General features: G+C 30.2%; 1 protein-coding gene and 2 non-coding genes across 3 annotated transcripts; all 3 read right to left on the reverse strand.

The window, feature by feature from the left end:
- Positions 1-7,791: 7,791 nt before the first annotated feature.
- LOC117687106 (collectin-12-like) lies at positions 7,792-11,436 on the reverse strand. The gene is made up of 4 exons (XM_034463285.2): positions 10,972-11,436; positions 9,396-9,475; positions 8,884-8,971; positions 7,792-8,193 (listed from the first exon to the last, which is right to left on the reverse strand). Exons 1-4 carry the CDS (start codon positions 11,309-11,311, stop codon positions 7,937-7,939), a joined length of 765 nt encoding a protein of 254 aa, XP_034319176.2. The 5' UTR covers positions 11,312-11,436; the 3' UTR covers positions 7,792-7,936.
- A 669-nt stretch (positions 11,437-12,105) lies between these two features.
- LOC105338099 (uncharacterized) lies at positions 12,106-15,202 on the reverse strand. Its single transcript, XR_010711442.1, has 4 exons — positions 14,860-15,202; positions 14,361-14,440; positions 14,188-14,275; positions 12,106-12,582 (listed from the first exon to the last, which is right to left on the reverse strand). It is a non-coding gene; the product is annotated as an uncharacterized protein (transcript).
- Positions 15,203-17,210: 2,008 nt separating this feature from the next.
- LOC117687664 (uncharacterized) lies at positions 17,211-19,800 on the reverse strand. Its single transcript, XR_010711443.1, has 4 exons — positions 19,526-19,800; positions 18,664-18,743; positions 18,091-18,178; positions 17,211-17,723 (listed from the first exon to the last, which is right to left on the reverse strand). It is a non-coding gene; the product is annotated as an uncharacterized protein (transcript).
- Positions 19,801-20,884: the final 1,084 nt, after the last annotated feature.

Consider the following 20,884-nt stretch of genomic DNA (forward strand, 5'->3'; position numbering starts at 1 on the left):
CATGGCCTTCTTATTACATTACGATTATGAGGAAGCAACCACTCTGGAACATTCAACCTTCAATACTGCTAGTATTAAACTTTTAAACCATCCACTTTTCGTTTTCTATGATTTAAGTGCAGAAATTCAAACCAATGTAACACAAAGACAGTTTACCTTTCATAATAAATGTAGCTGCAAGCCATTCAGATTCTTCTTTAGTTTCAACCTCAACCAAATATGCACACATCTTCTGGCATTCCAGCTATTTATTTTGATAAAATATTTTTTTTTTTGGTTAAATAGAGAAAATTACAAAAGATAAGTTTATTGCCACAAACTACACACAAGGAAGGTATACTTCTTAAGTTTTCTGGATGAAAAAAAAAAAATTACTATGCAACGAACCGGATTTTTTTTAGTGCAGTGGTTGAAACTCAGACCAAAAGTTGTTCTTCCCGCCGTACACGTTTTATATAATGAATAACTTAATAAATATAATAATCATAATGTGCAGTATTGTCTAGATAAGAGGGTTCATTAAACGTCCAAATATAATATTTAATCGAATAAAATGTAGTGACAACAAATAGTGTTCAAAACCAACGGTCAGAAAGAAAAGTACAAAAAAGGAGAAAACAATCACGGATCTCTAAAAAAACCAAAAACCTTTGCTAACCCTTCACATCCGCCGTGTACTCTTTGTCATAATCGGGAAAACGGAAAAAAATCAATAGAAAAATTAGTGATTGATAATGGCCTAACAATAGTTATGAAAAGCGTGAGTAAGCATGCGACCTAGCGGAAGATTATGTTTGCTGGCAAGGTCGTTCTATCATTTATATCAAAGTCAGCATATTCTGTATAATTGATGCAAGTACCATAAGAGTAGTTTTATTAAACAGATGACATGAACAGGACATACTTATTTAATGGGTTAGACTTTCATAAACTGTTTTCTGTCTCTCTATTCGATTACTCATTAGTTTTCTTTTATATTTTTAAAAAGAGTTTCGAACTCTCCTCTTAATTGAAAGGATAAAGTAAAAGTCATTAAAGGATTTTTGTCGGAAAATTGCAAAAAAATTAATGAAACACTACTTAAAAATAATTAGTTTCATTTTCGCAAAACTCGCTTCTCTGTTTCAGGATTTAATTTGTATGCCCGCTGAAAATCATCTCTGTAGATATGCTTGCCGCGATTTTACGTTTATTACTTTAATAGTTATCTAAATTATGTGAGTAAATTCTGGTTGTACTTTTTTTTTTGTCTGAATATTTACAAATGTGTTCCATTACTAGTGCAACATCGGAATAAACACTAGGACGTGTCAAGACTGATATTGCCTTCTTGTATATAAAAATTGTTTATTTTAAGAAAATTCTCTTACTTAAATCTCAGATTATTAAGAAAAACTGTATATGATAGAATATTACCGTTTTTAAAAATGATGTGATTGTTTTGATACAATGTACATTCAGTCAATTCATATTAAAGTGCAAATGGTATAAAAATACATCGGTTAACGAGTTCTACATTAAAGTTAATTTTAATTGATAAGTTTAAATACCTTGGCTTCTGCCCATGTAACGTTTTCTTCCACATAGAAGTAATGGTGACCGGAATATGCTACCCAGTTGCTCACTGTAAAAGGAAGAAATCAAGCTTACCTTTATCAGATTGTTTGAGATGAGGGTAAATGGTTTAAAATAAATAATCATAAATAAAATTTTACCTTTTCCGAAATAAAGTCCTGGGTAAGGTGTCGGGGAGACATACTGATACGCGTAGTTATCCGTCTTTAAACAGTGGAGTCCAATGCAATGTCTACTTGTTTCGCTGTAAACGAACTCCATGCAGTAGTCATCTCTAGAACAAAGATCTGCACAATGAATAAGACTAGCAATTTCATGAAGCACAGTTAGGGAAAAGTTGGTCACTTCTTTGTCCAATCTGGAATACAGTATTTGTCTTTGCAAACATTGGACAGAAAAAAATAGAGCAACAAGAAAGCAACACAATAGCCTAAGCATGATTTAATGGTTAATTTAAGATTGTCTTATTGTGTAGATATACTGCCAATGAACCCAGCTTTGGGATGTTTAGAAAGGGTGAACATGGTTATGACACGTCGTAATCATTGGTTACCAACTAAACGATGACGTTAAGATCAAATTGTTTAACTCTTAAAGAAAGCAGATTTAAATTTCAGGTAATACATGTATTGTTTACATCGATTTTATGGGATGCACTAAAAAAGGAGGATTTGATCCTTTCAATTAGAAACAATATAGAGAGTAAATATAATTTACAATTAGAAAAAAAAACCAAACAGAACAACAAATGTTAGAATTAATGGGGACAGCGTACTTATGCCGAGACTCCCGATTCCAATGCAGGCGCGTCCTAGCATTGTTTTCATATATAATCAAAGAGAGGAGAAAAACTCGCGTAAAATAAACGTTTCATTAAGATATTTGTAATAAACAGCATTGTCATGATTACACCAATAGCTGTAAAACCATTAAAATGCATTAACACTTCACAGGTGAACTTAGTTTAATAAAAATAAGGATTAAATTTGTTAGCATCGAAGTCAGTTGAAGCTCTTAAATGATTATACCAAAACTTTCTTTTCTGGTCCCAATTTATCATAAGCAATACTACATAACTGACTTTCTGCACTTGTTGGAATAGAAAAACTTAACAGCAAGTGCGTTTTTTTAAGTGTTACAATTCATTTCAAGTCTTATTAAAATCTATTAATAAATGATAGTAACGAATATTTCTACGGAAAACCTGATTGATTGGTAATTTGAAAGGTCATAAAACTGTTAATAAATGATTATTACAGTATCACACATAGGCAGTAGTCGGCTACATAGTAAATACAACAATTGGCGAGGAATGTATTTTGTTGTTTTTTTTTTTTTTTACAGAGGATACTGTATTTGTGTTGCAAATGATGATTTTGAGCCCTCAATTTGAAATAAAGCACCGTTAATTTAAAAAGATTTTTTTTCGTATTTTTATTGAAAAGCCTAGCTAAATGAACTCTTTTTAGAAAAAAAGTAGTAAATTATAGAGTGTACAAGAATACATGCAGTATCAAAGGTAAGTAGAGTTTGTAAGAAATGTTGTGTACATAAGATACCAGTAATAGAAAATTATCAAAATAAGTAATTAAATTAATGTGAACCTGAACACTCTGTCATTGATAATAGCAAATATCATCCCGTAAGCCTGACAGGCAACCACTTTATTATAAATTCTCTACACCAGTGCACTCAGTCTTCTAGGATCTATATTGATCCAATCTTGCTGATCCAAAACATTAAATTACATAGCTAAGGATTAATATTGATCTAAATATTTTTCTTTTAATTCAACTTTGAGTTAGAATTTTAATATACATGTGTCATATATATATTTTTTGTGTACTTTTTGTAACAATAGGTGTTGCTGTAATAAACATTCATTGTCCATCCGAATTTAAGGTCAGGATATAAGAAATCATCAGACTGCATGACAGCTTCTTTGTTTGTTTTTTGGTGTTTTTTTTATCAATAAGAATAAATTATAGACAACTCATAAGTATTACTTAAGATAAAATGAGCGTCATATATTATTAAAGAAAAGATATAATTCTATTTGGATATAAACAATTGAAGGATTCTGAGATTAATACATTTCTAAAATCTGAACTTTATGTTGAAAAATCGATTTCTTATTTTTATTAAATTTCATTCACAATTTTTGAAGTCCTCTTACACAACAACTCATATTGTTGCATAAAGTAAACAAAGAGATAAAAATGATATCAAATGACACACTTAAAAAATCAAAAGATATTAGAGTTGTTGATTATCATATGAAGGTAGAACTCTGATTTTGTGTACCTCAAGAAATTTAAAAACATATTTGCTCTCATGTACAAGTATTTATGGTAATGCCTCATAAATCCAATCCTTTAATAAGTCCAACAACCCTAATTATGGTTTAAGATCCGGTTAAATATCTGGTCATAAATTCTAAGTCTCTATACATTATCACCCACTATGTGTTGACAAAACAATAGCCTTTCTTTGGCAATAATGATTTCATATTTTGATGAACTTTATAATTGTTTAGGAAATCCAATATCTGTACATTGTTTTTCCAACATGAAGCAAATAGGTTAAAGATAATCTAACAGTAGATCACCATTTCTACTCCAATTCATAATTGCTGGGAAAGCAGAGATGGGGACTCCAAGCTTAGTGAGTCGGCTTTGATAAATATCTCTTTACGCAAGTTCCAAATTAAACCCTTTATAAGATATGAATTGTTTAAAATATTGCTACATTAATCTAATGAAAAAAGGAAATGCTAGAAGAAAAACTGTCAACGATTTCATCTCATAAAAACACAAAACTATTAAATCTAAATTGCAATTTTGCTGTTTGTTATGCAGTGATATGCTATGGTACATGTAAGCCCGTAATATGCTCTGATAAATGAAATGTGTATGTTATGGTGTAACATTTGTATACTATGTCTTGAAATTTCCATGATATGCCATTACAATTATTTGCTGTGCTCTGGTGTATTTTATTATATAAATAGTGCCTGTTTAGGAGGGCAAGAGTTAAATTGGACATCCCGAGAAAACTATTGTCAACCGACGCGAAGCGGAGGTTGACAATGGTTTTCGAGGGGTGCCAATTTCAATTCTGAGCCTCTTAAACAAGAACTATTAACTTTATCATACTGAATGTCTTAATTTTAAAGAAACTTAACTAGTTTTATATACATGTATCAATGACGTGAATTCTTAGGTAAACCGTACGCGCATAGTTTTTGCGCATGTAACAATTCGTTTTGTTATACTTTCATGTTAAATACTGAAATCTGATTGGTTAAGACGCAGTTAATAATATTTACTATTACTCTCAGCGTTAGCAACGCACTTGGCAACGGGTAATATTAAAAAATGTTACATGCGCGAAAATTATGCGCGTACGGTTCGCTGTAGAATTCACGTTATTCCTATATAAAAGCAGTAAAATTTTCTTAAAATTTTTAAAAAAGACATTCAGTATAACAAAATAAATAGTGCCTGTTTGGGAGGATAACAGTTGAAATTGACACCCCTCGAAAACCATTGTCAACCTCCGCTTCGCGTCGGTTGACAATGGTTTTCTCGGGGTGTCAATTTCAACTGTTACCCTCCCAAACAGGCACTATTTATATAGTGTTACCCGTTGTTAAGTGTGTTACTAAGGGTAATAGAACGGATTATCAACCGCGTCTAAATCAATCAGATTTCAGCATTGAGCACATGAAAGTATAATAAAAGAAATATGCAAGAACTGATTCTACGGGAACAGGAATAAGTTTACCATATTTAATTTATAAAGTTGAAATTTTTGATGTATACTATTTTAAAGATCAATAGGAACTCTTTGTACATAAAATTTTAACATATAGAGGACAATGCAATACATATTCTAGACAAATCTTTATTTTTTTCTTCGAAAAAACGTTTAAGAAATAATTTTGGCTGAAAACATGATATTTTTAAGCTATGAATAAGATTTCAATCGATAAAACCCTATCAATCATAAAACACGTGTCACAGACGATCAGACAAAAAACTATTGCATCTAACTGCTTACGGACATTGATATCAAGTAACATTTCGAACATCCAAAATAGATATACCCCCCCCCCCCCCCCCCAAAAAAAAAAACAAAAAAAAAAAACGGAAAAAAGAAAAAAAAAAGATGCATAGAAAGCGTAAATATACTACCCTCAGACTGTTAGTTTATCACCCGACTGTTAAGCTGTTAGCTTTTATTGAAAATAAGTTGAAACGCGTTGTTATTTCAAAAGATTCTACATTTTTAACATTGCTGTTTTTTGGGGTCCAACCTGTCACTGCACTAAAATCTCAAATTTATAGTTTGAGCATGCGCGATGATGTGCAACAAATTGAAATGCTCTGCCATGATCGGGAACTTATGTCGCATGATTACCTAGATTAAATTTCTGTCAGGTTGGATTATTGTTTCATTGGATATACCGGTATCATAACAGTGTTTTAGCTGTTATGCTAATTCTACTACGCGTTTGTAAAACTCACTACATCTGATGTATCATGTTTAGGTGAATAAATCAAAGTACTGAAGAACTGACGGGAGTTGATTTTGTCGATGTTTATTTATTTTAAAATCAATGATATGTTATTTTGCATGACAAGTACATGTAGTTTCTAATTCATGAAGTTGAATTACTCACATTTTTATAATTATAATATGAATTTTTGGACTTTTTCGACAAGAATGTCGAGAAACCCCCATATGAATCATGTTAATTAATATTTAAAGATAAAAATTAATTCAATCATACTATGTATCAGTAATAGAAATATTTCTTGAAAATTGTACGGATCCAAGCAATATTGAACTCTAGTCTTGTTCAACCAAACGCTCGGCTGACACCGTAAATCTTCGACAAGGATTAACGGAGACAGCCGAGCGTCGAGTTGAACGAGACTATATTGAACTCTGGAGTAGAAATACATTCGACTAGACAAAAAAATATTTAAATTGTTCGTACCATTTAAAATCTGACTATTTTCAAGGTATTTATAAATAAGTTTCCTTGAAAAACAATGCTTTAGCATACATTACATCGAATTTTTCAATGATTTTCAAGAAATAAGTCTTTTCAGCAGCAATGATTTGTGCTGAGGTCCAAACACTGTTTCACTTTCGGTTTGCCTGCGTAACTGCATAGGAGAGTTGGTTAAAATCAACTCCCAAAAAATGGCAGAATAACATGAAGCATTAATTGTGTTCTCCTTCTTATATTGTATATCAGTGGTGTATATCGATAAAATGTTTTTGAGAAGTTGAAAACAAATATGGGTTAATTTGAATATGAAAGGAGAATAAAGCTATTTAAAGAATTATGTCAAATCAAAGTAAATTATCTTTATATGTATGTATAAATTTATAATAAATTATTATATATGTCAGTACCATGATTATTACATCAAATCGGGAAATACACCATTTAACATGTGATCAGTTAAACGTTGATTAGTTTTATTAAATTATTTATTCACGATCAATATTCAGTTACTTATTGTACAACCAAAATATCAAAGGAAATTTTTTGTAAGGAACGCCTTCATTTTATCAGGTAAAATAAAAATAAAATTAAAACAAACAGACAAATCTATTTAGGGAAGATTAATATCGGTCCATGTAATTATTTTACCTTTGAAGAACGAGAATCATTTCTCTTAAAAAAATCAAAGTCTTTCGCATCGCAATTATCATAATTATTATTATTGACATTGAATTCCTTAACGAGAACAAATCGATTGTATTTCCTAATGTTTAAAAAAAACTCAGAGCAAGAGATATTGTAGTATGTTGAATTATTAAATGTACTGAACGGATTAATATTGACTTTGTAGACAAAACTTACTGACAAACAATAATATATTTGTACTTAATGTCGAGTTAATAGCTTGTAAAAACCCAGAAACATTTTTATTAAATCTTTAATCACACTCTTTGCACTCTAGCGAGCATTTGATAAAATATCTTCATAAGGAGAATGGATGTGATACGCAGATATTTATTTGTCCGCACTATTTTTGTCCAAACAAAGATAGCATCATCAACACATTATTAAATGAAAAACTTATTTTTGAAGTTTCACATGATATAGCCTCGTTTTTGAAACAATAAAAAAACCAACACTTTGATTAACAGAGTTTATTTTGTATTTTTTCTACATGTATTTGTAAATTGCTAGACGATTGTGTTTCTTCAAACGCAAACTGTACTACACATATAGCTTCTTTTAATTTTTTTTAATGCTCAGTAACTTAAACAAAATTAATTCATCAAACAAAATTTCAAAGTATTTAAGACTTTAGCCATATCTTTTATTCGGAGGTTAGATAATTTTCTCACAAATAAATTTGTTGTTATGAGAGCAAGGTCTGTCATTCCATTTGCCATTCCCAATAATATCAATACAGTCACGACCAGGGGCCTGGGACGGATCATGTAAGCTTGGTTCGCCTGTATGCCAGTTGGTAAACACAATGGACGTGTTCGAATGGTCCATCACGTAGTGACCTTCATTGACAAGGTCGTTACCTCCTGTCCATGCTGAGCAATTCGATGTATATAAATTAGTAGAGCAACTGCCTGCAACAATATAGTGTTGATACATTATCTGTCACGATAGATACTATGTTATGTATTTCAGTATAAAAGAAAATAAAGGATACTATCCAATGATTTAAATGTTTTGTTGAATTCTATCAATCGATTTCGTTGTTTATCACCAGAGCTCAATGGTAAATTATCGGGCCAGTGAACAGCAAATCATAGAAGGTAATTCAGCTGTGACTTATGATCATATTTAATGAATACAAATTTGAAGATATAAAATCTGAACAAAATTGATTTTTTTGCCCAATTTACTCTGGCAACGAAATGTTAAGTTATGACCATTTACATATAAGCAAACAGAGGTCACTATTGTCTTAATAATTATTTTTTTTATAATTTGAATTAGTAGCATTGATAATTAATGTTGTTAGTTTATAAGCAATGGTATGTGATCCTTTTGTCAAGATGCATTTTAAAAAAGAAAACAGTAAGTAACTTCTATTAACTTACCATGTTAAGATTTATAAGACATGAAATTACATTTTTAGCAGTATTTTTTTTTCTTTGGTAAGGTTTTGAAATAAAGTTTCTCATATAATCTTCTTAATGAACACATTTGTTGAAATAAACACCTGTCAAATATCACAAAAAAATTTATTGTATGATATTGATTATAGATAAATTTAATTCTTGTAAAGAAACATTCTAATACAATTAGATTACCTTTCTCTACAAACGTCTTGAACAACCAGTCTGACTCTTCTCTGTCATCAATCTCTACCAGGTAGGAACACATGTTTTGACACCTCAGCTAGTATTTAACAATAAAACGAACTCTTAGATTACATTTTCTGGAAATGTGCCGTGTCGGTTTTGAGCTCATGTGTACATGTATTGTTATCTTTGATATTAAACATTTCGTTTACTGTTTAACGATAATATACATAACATTCATAATTGATTAACATTTATAACCTTAAAACAGTGATCACAATCGTAATGATATCACAAATCCTATATATTTGGTAGTTATCTAATAAATATTAAAAAATTGAAAAGTTAATTGAAAATAAAAAAACTAAGTATGTTAATTTTCTCTCTTATCGAAATCCCATGATATATACCTTTGATCTCATTGCTCATAAAACATGATATGTCATTATTCTATGATACGGTAAATGTTTCATGATAATTGAAAGAAAGACATTAAAAATGATTACAAAGATATAGCTCACTTTTGCATCAAACCACGTGACTGTCTGTTGTCCGTAGCTATAACAGTGACCTTGGAACTCTACCCAGTCAGAACCACAACCTAAAATAGATCATACAATTCTAAACGCTCAAGAGACACAGACATGCCTCGAATGCGAATCCGAGTACATAAAACATAAGTGCGTAAATTGCACTTGCAAAATATATTTTGCAATTAAGTTTTCAAGGAGAATATATTTCAACTATAAAAAAAAATATAAAACGAAATTCAACAAAATATGCAAAACCTTTTCAAAAATATCACAGTTTTTAGCATTATCTTTAAGGATAACAGATTGTATTGATTGAGTGTTATTAAATGAAATGGTTATCCACTGACACAAAATGTGTTGACTAAACTTTCCATTTAAATCCAATTCAATCAAGTCATATTTTGATTGCAACATTTTATCAATCATCATTTGTAAAATAAAACCGTCAATTTACACGATTAACAATTAGACAACATTATTCAATGAACCCATTTTACAATAAACCTGAGGTACCAGTAACATTGAATAAAAATACCAAAAGCAAAATATTTGGAAGTGGAGTCTGTATGTGATTGTTTAACATTTTGTGATAATAATTGTAATTCTATTTTTCGATTCACTTAATGTTATTTTTTATGCCCATAATCAGCGTAGGTCGTCATATATAGATATACGATTTTCTTTCTTTGCAATTCTTTTTCTTAGAATCATATATGATTTGAATGATGTAAACGTTCAAGCTTTCAATGGATACATTGTAAAATGGTTTAATGTTGATAAAATCTAACTATAGTTTATTTATATTTGAGGCATCCATTAAAGAGCGCAAATGTTATTTTAGAATAGGTACAAAAAGCTTTTCCTTGTGTTTTATGAAAAATAATTTCTTTGGTACTTTAAATTTGAGCACATGAACGGTATTTGATAAGCATGATTTATAAATACTGGAGGTCATTTATGCAATGAGAGTATAAACATTTAAATATTATTTTATAAAATAGAAATCTGTTCTTGAAATCATTTCATAGGAAGCAAACTCGTTTAATGACGAAATATTGTATCGTGTAGTTTTTTTAAATAGAGTTCAGTGATAGGATTTTACAGTTAAAATATCAAGTTAAGTTTTTTTTATCATACATAGGAAACAATCCATGAACTTACTTTTAAAGAAACATTGAAAAAATGATAATCTATGAACCGCACCTTGCAACAAGACGTGATCCGATTCTTTGCACCACGTTACTGTTACGATTATAGTTTAATTATATACTCCTTCATTAAAAGGTAAAGGTAACAAAACTATAGCTTGTTTGATAAATTTTACATTGTTAACCTTTTCAATTAAACCATTTAAAAACAAGTTTTTTAAAACGAACATAATACAGACAAAATGTATTAATCTATACTTTGTCATTAGTTTCAAAGAGTGATGTTATGGTTTTGGAAAATCACATTTATTAAATCTGAAACGTTATCTGGAAAATCAGAGGACACTCTGTATATTTAACAGCACCAAACAAAAGGAAAAAAAGTATGCAATCATCGCGATTCAAGAAGATTTTACCTTTCACAAACTGCTGTGCCACGGGTGAAATAGGAGGGACCTGCTGGTAAGAGTAACCACTTTTCTCCAAAACATGAATCCCCACGCATTGCTTATTCATCTTGTTGTAGATAAACCTTATACAACAATTATCATTCAAACACTTTACACCACATGAGGTGACAGTTGAGGCACGCTCATAAAACACTACTAAGGAGGATGGTGCTTCTTTGTTGGCCAAATCTGAATAGTACACCTCCCTCTGTTCACAGTCGAATATGAACAAAACAATCAAGAAGAATGTATTTGAAAGTTTTGTCATTATATTTCTTCCGTAAATACAGTAATGCATATTTTGCATTATCTTTTGCTTTTGAGAAACCAAAATCACTGAAAAGGTTTTTATATATAAACATATGGAATATCGATTGTGTTTAATTGTTTAGGTGTCTGCACTTTATGACATAATACGAAAATCTTACCATGGTTTTGTTGACAGAAGAAAACGAAGAAAAAAAATCAATAATTTTCAGAGTAATCATCTGTGTTGGACTGTTTTCAATAATAAAACTTCCCTTTATGTTTGCCATTAAAACTCACTGAATCGATCGTTCGGAGCATACATATTTAACTATTATGTTACTGCCAATAAATGTATTCAATAATGCTTTTATATATTTATACAACAATTATCTATATGACTGTTAGTCTGCGATCAATTTATATGAGATTTTTAATTTAAGAGAACACCTTCTGGAAGCAAGAAATGACTGTTTCAATAAGCTTTTCTTCTATGTACATAGGGAATGAACAAAAAAAGTTCAGAATATGTTCTACGCTGGTTCTACATGTACACTGCAATATACTTTTTGTTACAGAAGTTTCAAATTTTTTAGCTTTAATGTAACTTTATTTCGCATAATAATTTATATGAAAAGAATTAAAGTTATTTTTCTATAATGCTACAAAAATGTTTGTATTTTTCATTTATTTCTTTAATTTGAGCAATTGTATACATGAAACAAAAATATTATTATACAAATGTACATTGATTTCTTACTATCTATTGTTGCTGTAGTTTTCAAAATTAGAACATGTGACCTCCATTGCTCACAACATTTAATAGGCGAAATGACTCTTTTTTGAATAGGTACCATTTACTAAAAAAATAAACATCCCATTCGAAGGACCACTTATCGTCTAAATCAATAATTCATCAATTCATAAAATAATATTTACAAAATCAAATACAAATAACCCTTTAAAAATATCGACTATTTGAAACTGATAGAATATGATCAATAAGGTATCTCAGAAGGAAAATTAATCGTAGCAATGAATTCATACCCAATAGCGCTTTCGAGATATTCAAATCATAAGATTTGTTTTTCTGGTCAAACTATTTTTCACAAATGAAATGATTTAAATGAGAACAAGGCCTATCATTCCATTCGCCATTCTTTAAAATGTCAATACAGTCTCGTATATCACCCTGGCTGGGAACAAATTTATACCAGTTGGTAAAAACGAAAGACGTGTTCGAGTTGTCCCACACGTATTTTCCTTCAATATCCAGATCGTTACCTCCTGTCCATGCTGTGCAATTTTTGTATAAACTCGTAGGACAATCGCCTACAATGAAATAACAATGGTATAGAGTATTTTTTCATTTTTAAGTGTTTCGACATTTGAAAGAATTCGGGAATTTTTTCCATTGGTGTTTGCCAAAAACTAATAAAAAATCAATACCATAAAATATTTAGAGCTGAATAAACAAAATACAAAATCTTTCAGCATCTCAAACATTTGTATGGAGTATATAGAAGTTTAATTGAAAAAATTGTTGAGATGGTCATTAAAACGTTCTTGCATTGGTGATATTATTCCCCCCACCACCCCCCCCCCCCGTAATCTCTATATTGGAAAATATTAAAAGGAATAAACTGTTACACAAAGAACCACAAGTCCTCGTCAGGGTTAAAACGTTTATTGTTTCAACCTACAATTTAAAAAATAAATCATAATTTACCATACAAACACTCACCCTTCAAATTATCATTGACCATTTTTTTTGTTATTTTTCTATTACACTTACGGGCTTTTTCTCGATAAACAAAACATCTAAAGTTCCGCAAAGACAGTCTCAACCCGGAAACATCTATTTGAACACTAAATAACACCCCCCCCCCGAAGCTAACCCTAACCGATCCGATATACTCGAATATCGAACACGATACAGACACATTTTGAAAAGCTTACAATTAAGCCACTTTGTAATAAAATCAATCGTCCGTTACCGTTTTACTGCCGGCCTCTTAGCATTTAGGTAACTTATAAGCAATATTTTTATTAAAGATTAATGCTAATGCCTATTTCTTTATTAAGTTCATAAGTCGAAAGCGAAACGTAACATTCTGTGTGCAAAAATACACAGTTGTTGTTTATGGTGTACCTGAAGCTCCGTGGTCTGAATGTTTCTTGGACCTACATTTCTTAAGCTAAATTTATTATTTTTTTATTTCGTTATCGAAGTAAAAATAATGGACTATGTGCGGTATTATGCATTTTTTGCCTCAAAAATCAAAGTTCTATAAAAAGCTTTAAAAATCGGGTGAAAGATACTTAAAATCATATTGAAAATAAGGGTGTAAAAGGTTATCACCACAGTTACGTCATAATGTAGAAATGACGTCAAAAAGATTGCCTTATTTTGATAAACTGATGTTTTGTCACCAAAATATGGATGTTTTTCGATGTTTATTCGACTGGGAAACATCGATCGCAGGCTTGCTCATATGTCATTTTTTGTAGTATAATGTGTATAACTTTCTGAAGAAAAACAAATGTTTAAATTGTACTTGGGCAGACCTGCGCTCCATACTTCCGAATGCAAAATATAAAGCAAACATGAGAATATTTTCATTTGTTTTCAAAATTGCGGGAATAAGGTCATTTAGCTGACGTCATAGAGAAACAGCGAATGAGCAATGATGACAAAAATCAAGATTAAAGTGATAGGCATCCTCTGTATAATGATTAATGGAAGATTTGATTTTTATTCGATACTATTTAAATCGGTGGCAGATATTTGACCATACCGCACATAGTCCTTTCAAGTCATTTACTAAATGCATCAATACAGCAAAAAATATCGACTAATGTAAGCACTACTGTTACGCTTTATAGAGTAGTTCTTTGACTAAAAAAGGAACATTATAGAACTATTGTTTTTTTTACTTTTATCGAGAAACATCAAAGCAAGCCAATCTGATTCTTCTTTATCTTCAATCTCTACCAGGTACGAACATTTCTTTTGACATTCCAACTAAAAGTAAAAAATAACGTATCAATATTAAAGCAAAAGAAATAATGTAACGGAATTATTATATAACGGTTATGAATAATTTTACCTTGGCTTCTGGCCACGCAACTTGTTGCTGTCCGTAGAAATAGCAGTGACCTTTAAACTCTATCCAGTCGAAATCACAGCCTATCATAAGCATAATGTCAATTAAATGTACTCACAAACATACAAAACCTATAAAAAATGTCAACACCCATTAGCAAATATGATTCATTTTTTTTATATTTCATTGTTTAAGTTGAAACAAAGCTCTTTATCTATCTTTATGAATATGTGTTCCAATTGTCGACAAATAATGACCAAATTAACTACTGACAGATGTGTTAAGGGACCTCCACACTTTGGGAAAAGTTCTGAAAACAGTCCCAGTATACGAAATACATTTTTGAAGAAAAACTTTATATAAATAGTTCATATATAAGTTAATTGGTTGTAATAAGGTTTTGAAATCAGTTTAAAGAATAGTATGAACTTGATCGATGAAAGAATGTCTCTTAACAAAAATGTTTTTTGTGTAAATTTATGATGTCATAACATTTAGTTACCTTTTCTGTATTGTTCTGTTTTATCCGACAAACCAGGAATTTGCGAAAAGGAAATAGCACTTTTCTCAAAACTATGGAGTCCAAGGCATTTCTTACTTGTCTTGTCGTAGAGAAAATGAGCGCAACAATTATCATTAAAACACTTAACCCCGCACAATAAGGCAGTTGCAGCATCGTCATAAAACATCGCTAACGAGGAAATGGTTTCATTTTTGATTAATTCTGAATAGTAGATTCCTCTTTGTTCACAGTTAAACAATGACAAAAAGGCCAGAAGAAAACAGATTGATAAGCAATTCATACTTTTTGGTTTATGTGGTGTGTCCACAGGTCCTCGTCAGCTACTACATTGTTATGAGTATTGGTATAACATATTCGGTCAATTATGAAATGAGAATGAATAATTAACCAAACCGACAACCCTACTCACCAGCATCAATATTGTCCACTCTGTTTTTGAATACACAAAAAGGACAGGACAAATACCTTTACATTGGCATTCAGTAAATACTGCACTAATGGAGATTTAATTAAGCCAATGGGTTAATTATTATATTCATACTATGTGCACAAAAACTATCATCGATTGAATTGCATGGACTTTGAAACCTGATCATAGCTTTGTTCATGAAGTTAATATTTTTAAGGTGTAGGCTAATGTTAAGGTATAACCCATGTTTAAGACACAGTCCGTTTTCTTTGTTAATAAATTAAAAAAAAATTGAATTAAACAAACATTTCTGTAATTTTAGTTCAATTTGATTTGTAGTATTTTCATCACAATGATGAATGAGACTTTAACGCAAGAAGTATTTTTTTTTGGACAGGCATTCTTACTACAACCTATTGTCAACGATAGTTCAATACCATACTTTTATACCTCTTGGTAATAATCTTTATATCAAATCCCGTTTTGCCTTCTTTGCTTTTGCCATATAGGTCACATGCGATAGAAACCATCACTTAATACCCTTTGTGTTTGCCGTAAATATTCAGCATGTTTTCGTTTTCATAACAAACGACAAAACACTTTTTAAAATGTGATAGTGAAATTCAATAACCATTCAAAATTTTGATTTAAAAAATTGTTAACCTCTACATATAGGTGTATATCAAAACACATACATTCAGTGAGTTTTAAATGGGCAATCTTTCCAATGATTTTTCAATATCTAAAAGCTCTAATTAAATATTTTGCGATAAAAATAGTACACTAGTTACTGAACATCTTTATCAATGGAATTTAGAGATACACCTTAACAATGTTTTGTAGTCGAAACATGCTCAAGCAAACCTCCCCTGAAAAAAAAAAAAGTTATCTTATGATACTTTTCAGTGGGACCTATGGGTATGATGAAATGAGTCCTCTTTCCACATTTTTCATTTTTTTTCTCGTTAATTTTTCCCATTCCAGTAATAGAAACACTTAATATGGTCCAATATCAAATAGCATTCACTGTCATATTAAAGGTGACACACTGAAAACATCTTTCATTTGATTTGATAAACTGTTAAATTTTAACCACTAAGAAATGTATCTTATGCCTAAAAAAACCACACTCTGTTTTTTTTTATTCTATTTTAATTTTGATGTATATTACCGTTATTAAAAGTGCATGCAATAGAGCTGATTTGAAACGTAATTTGGTTTCTTTATGTTGACTTATTGCAACAATGCCTTTTTAACTCTAAAATCCTTTATTCTAAACGGTGGAGATACATTTATAACAAAGATGTGCATTCCTAAGTTGTCAAGAACATAATATATGACATGATAAAGCTGTATCCACTGAATTATTCCGTAGCTGTACAATTGTTCTGTAAAGTCCTTTGATCGATTTTTATTAAATAAACTATCATATTACAAGCATATGTATGTTGTTAGATGTAAGTTGCATAAGGAAGAAAAAAACAAAAAAATATTAATTTCATTGGAGCCAGCCATTGTTATCAAAGAGAACAAATAAGTGTTTATATCAAATTTCTTATCTTAATATATAGTACAAATATTAAGACAGAATCACTTCTTGTTAAAAAATATGCCTAGTTCCGATAACATTGTCTGCTTCATAACCAAACACCTGCGTGTTAATAACTTTGCTTGTCGAATCACATCATGTAACTAAATAATTAAAGGAACTTTTTGTGTTTTCATGATGAATGGGTTGACATTTTATCTAAATTCTGAACATTGTATTTCCTAATTCTTTCCACTTCCAATATCTAAAATATCATTTTAGATAAATACGCTGAAAAGTTATTACCACTGACTATTATTTATTTTAAGAAATATTACAATTTGTTTGAAGAGTACATTTGTCAAAAAATAATAATTAAAAAAAAAAAGCAATCAGAATCACCCTTAATATTGGTGGTATATTGTACATACTTAAACATATAGACAAGTTCAAACATTTTACAAATGCTGAATATCTATTGCTAACAAAAACACAACTTTTTTACATATTAACGAGCCTTAAAAATGGCAATCTAAGGAAATTGACCACATGGAATATTAAAATGATAATTAACGAAGTTAAAGCACTCACCATCATTAAACATCAACGCCATTGCGTTTCTTTTTTTTCAATCAATGATTCCCTAAAGTTAACCAATCTATTTTTCACAAATAAACGCGCTTAGAAATGAACAGGACATGTCATTCCATTTACCATTTCTAAGAATGTCTATACAGTCGCGTGTCAATCCTTGGGAGGGAGTTAATATGCTGGGTTCGTTCTTATACCAGTTGGTAAAGACCATGGACGTGTTCGAATGGTCCCACACGTATTGACCTTCATTGTCAAGGTCGTTACCCCCTGTCCATGCTGTGCAGTGTTTGAAGATACCTGTAGGACAGTCATCTGTAATATAGGTTATAGATGTAGGTTTGTTTGTACATGTTCAACAACTAAAGGAGATATCTCTTTGGTATATGTATGTATTGAAAATTAGCAAATTTCATAAAACAATAAATTTAGCTGTACGACTTTTCCTCGTAAGATAAACTATTTCTTAAAAGAAAAAAAAATGTAATCCAATCTCTGTCTATACGCGTATTTTTATTTTCAAAAGGCGAAGTATTCTTTTAAATCATTTATTAAAAACACCAAATTCTTGCCAATAACCTTTCAGTTGTCGTCAGACAGAAAAATAAATGTGATAACTTATGCATTTTGTATTTGTATAGTTCGGTAATTTTATAGTTGTAAACTAATACCAATTAAATACCCTTCTTTAGAAACGTCAGGGCCAACCAGTCTGCCTCTTCTTTGTCTTCAATCTCTACTAGATAGGAGCACATGCTCTGACACTCTAACTAATTTGAAATAAAAAAAACACCGATTGCAACATATTGAATAATTTTTGATAAAAATCGTATTTCTTTGTGGGCTCATAAACAGTTACAACAACGTACTAGCTGAATAAAAAAAGTGATAAGTTACACCAGGATGCATTAAATTGATCACTTCAAAAAGAAATTAAGAACATAGTTTTGGTCCAATATTGTAGAATTTGAAAATTTTAAAAGGAAAAGTCTTTTGATTATTATGTACTTTTATCCACATTTTATTGACAACTGTCCAATACCATATTAGAATACATTAAAAAAGCTAAGAAAAAAAAAAGAAAAAGAAAAAAAGCCATACAGAAAGCATGAACCAGTTTTTTCAACACAAAGTCAGCTTTTTGTTTTAAAACTATTACATCGTTTAAACGCTATTCAATGCCGTTTAATATTCAGATTTTTGCATTGAAAATTTAATTCATTTTAAAGCATAAAAAACCGATACATTATTTTACCTTGGCATCTAGCCATGTAACTTGTTGTTGTCCATAAAAATAGCAATGACTTTTGAACTCTGTCAAACCAAGACCACAACCTGTAAACATCATCTATCGTGGTAACTTTAAGATATATTATATTAATAATAAAAACATCCATCAGCAAACATTGATATTGCTTTGTGCACGTATCGACAGAAATAAATGTATTGTGAATCAGTTTCACCAGAGATGAGGAAATTGATTTACTTTGGCCATTTCACAATACAAATTGCTAGGTGATTAAGTAAAAAGGGAATATGTTTGGATTTTTCCTGAGTCTTTTCTAAAAATAAATTAGAATTTAAATGATAACAGTTACATTATAACACGTAAACTGAGCCGACAATTTTCATAGATTCCATACATACATTGTTATTTTACAGAAAAAATGCTGAATGTTTTCAAATTGTGTAAATACCGTGGTGATTTTGAAGATTAAAGAATTTGAAATAGATTGTGTATATTTTGCTCAGTCGATTGATGAAAGAAATGTCAGTTGATGGTATTTTCTAATTTTCATAGCTAACAAGAAGACACAGAACTTACATACTTAAAGTAATAAAAGAATATTGTAATGTTTTAAGTATTTCAAAATCATCAGACTATATAAACAATTTTCTTTTTCAATCTAGTAAAAATATAAAATCACCGTTTCAGAAGATATGAGAAAGATGTAACGTTTAATTAATAAAGTCGATGAGTTCTTATTACAGATTATTCGCTAAAAGATCACAATTTTTTAAACAAAGATTTAAAGTTGATTAATAAATACCTGTATTGTATGTGAGATTAATCTCCTATTGTGAATATATCATGCCAATTAAAGTTTTGTTGTTACCTTTTCTGTACAATTCTGTTTTATCCGACAAACCGGAGATTTGGGAAAAGGAAATAAAACCTTTCTCAAAATTATGGACTCCGATACAATGCTTGCTTATTTTGTCATACAGAAACTGAGCACAGCAATTATCATTTAAACACTTGACACCACACCACAATACAGTAGCAACATCGTCATAAGATATTGCTAATGGATATTTGTTTTCCTTTTTGTCCAGTTCCGAAAAGTAGGTCCCTCTTTGTTCGCAGTTTAACTTTGTCGAAAAAGCAAGAAGGAAAGAGATGAATATTTTGTTCATGGTTCTTCAGTTTTTTTTTTTTTTACATCCATGCGTATTGTCAGTAAATGAGGTAAATGTCGCCTTTTGTTAGTAGTGTGGCAACGACATGTTCGGTCGATTTTATTACTTACTGTAAATATTTGAATCCATACAAAAGGCTTGAAAAACTTTTTAAAAAAGTAATTCAACATACACCATATTAACAGAGGTTTATTTAACCCGTTGGTTTATTTATTTATTCATTTTTGTCCAAACAATGAGAATTTGCAAATTTTGGAAGATTTATCTGTTCTTATGATTGTATTTTACATGGATCAATACGGTTATATTAAACGATACGCTAAGTGATTGGACAGAGTGCTAAGGGTAAACAATGATGTCGATGGAGTCACTGTTCCGGACACGTTTATAGCATGTATGCTTTTATGTATAATGTCAACGAATTGATTAATTGATTTATTTATTCTCATGCAAAGCATGAGGTTTAACAACTCTTTAATAACTCTTTCTTTTTATTTGACCGAAATAACTCTTATGTCTTTTATGTTTCATTTGATTATTTATTTGTTTTTGAAATGAAAAAAAAATGACAAAAACAAACCGTGAATCATCTAAAAAATCCATTAAACGAAATACAAATTCAAAGCATAACAACACGGAACTCCAATAAGATAGATTCTACACTAGTAATTATGTTGATATGTTTTAAAATGCTACCATTGGATGCATTTTATTTGAATTTAATTTGTGTGAGAAAAACGTTAGCTTCCTTAAAGAATCAAGAACATTTGGTATTACGTTGTAAATTATACAGGTACAGATTTATGGTTTATTAACAAATTGTAAGATTACATACAATAGATGGTAGGCATTCATTGTTCTCTATAAAAGGCACACCTCTACAAAATTACAATCATTCAAGCCTTTTAAAAGTAGCAATCAACGGAAAATGGCAACTCGTGATTTCAATAAATAAAAGCGAAAAAATTATATATTGATAAATTACAGTCAGTTCATGAGTTTTATAAATATGAATGCATTTCCCGTATTGATTAATATATTTCTAACATCCATTA

The sequence above is a fragment of the Magallana gigas genome, chromosome 1 (genome assembly GCF_963853765.1).
Source record: "Magallana gigas chromosome 1, xbMagGiga1.1, whole genome shotgun sequence".
NCBI classification, from domain to species: Eukaryota; Metazoa; Mollusca; class Bivalvia; order Ostreida; family Ostreidae; genus Magallana; species Magallana gigas.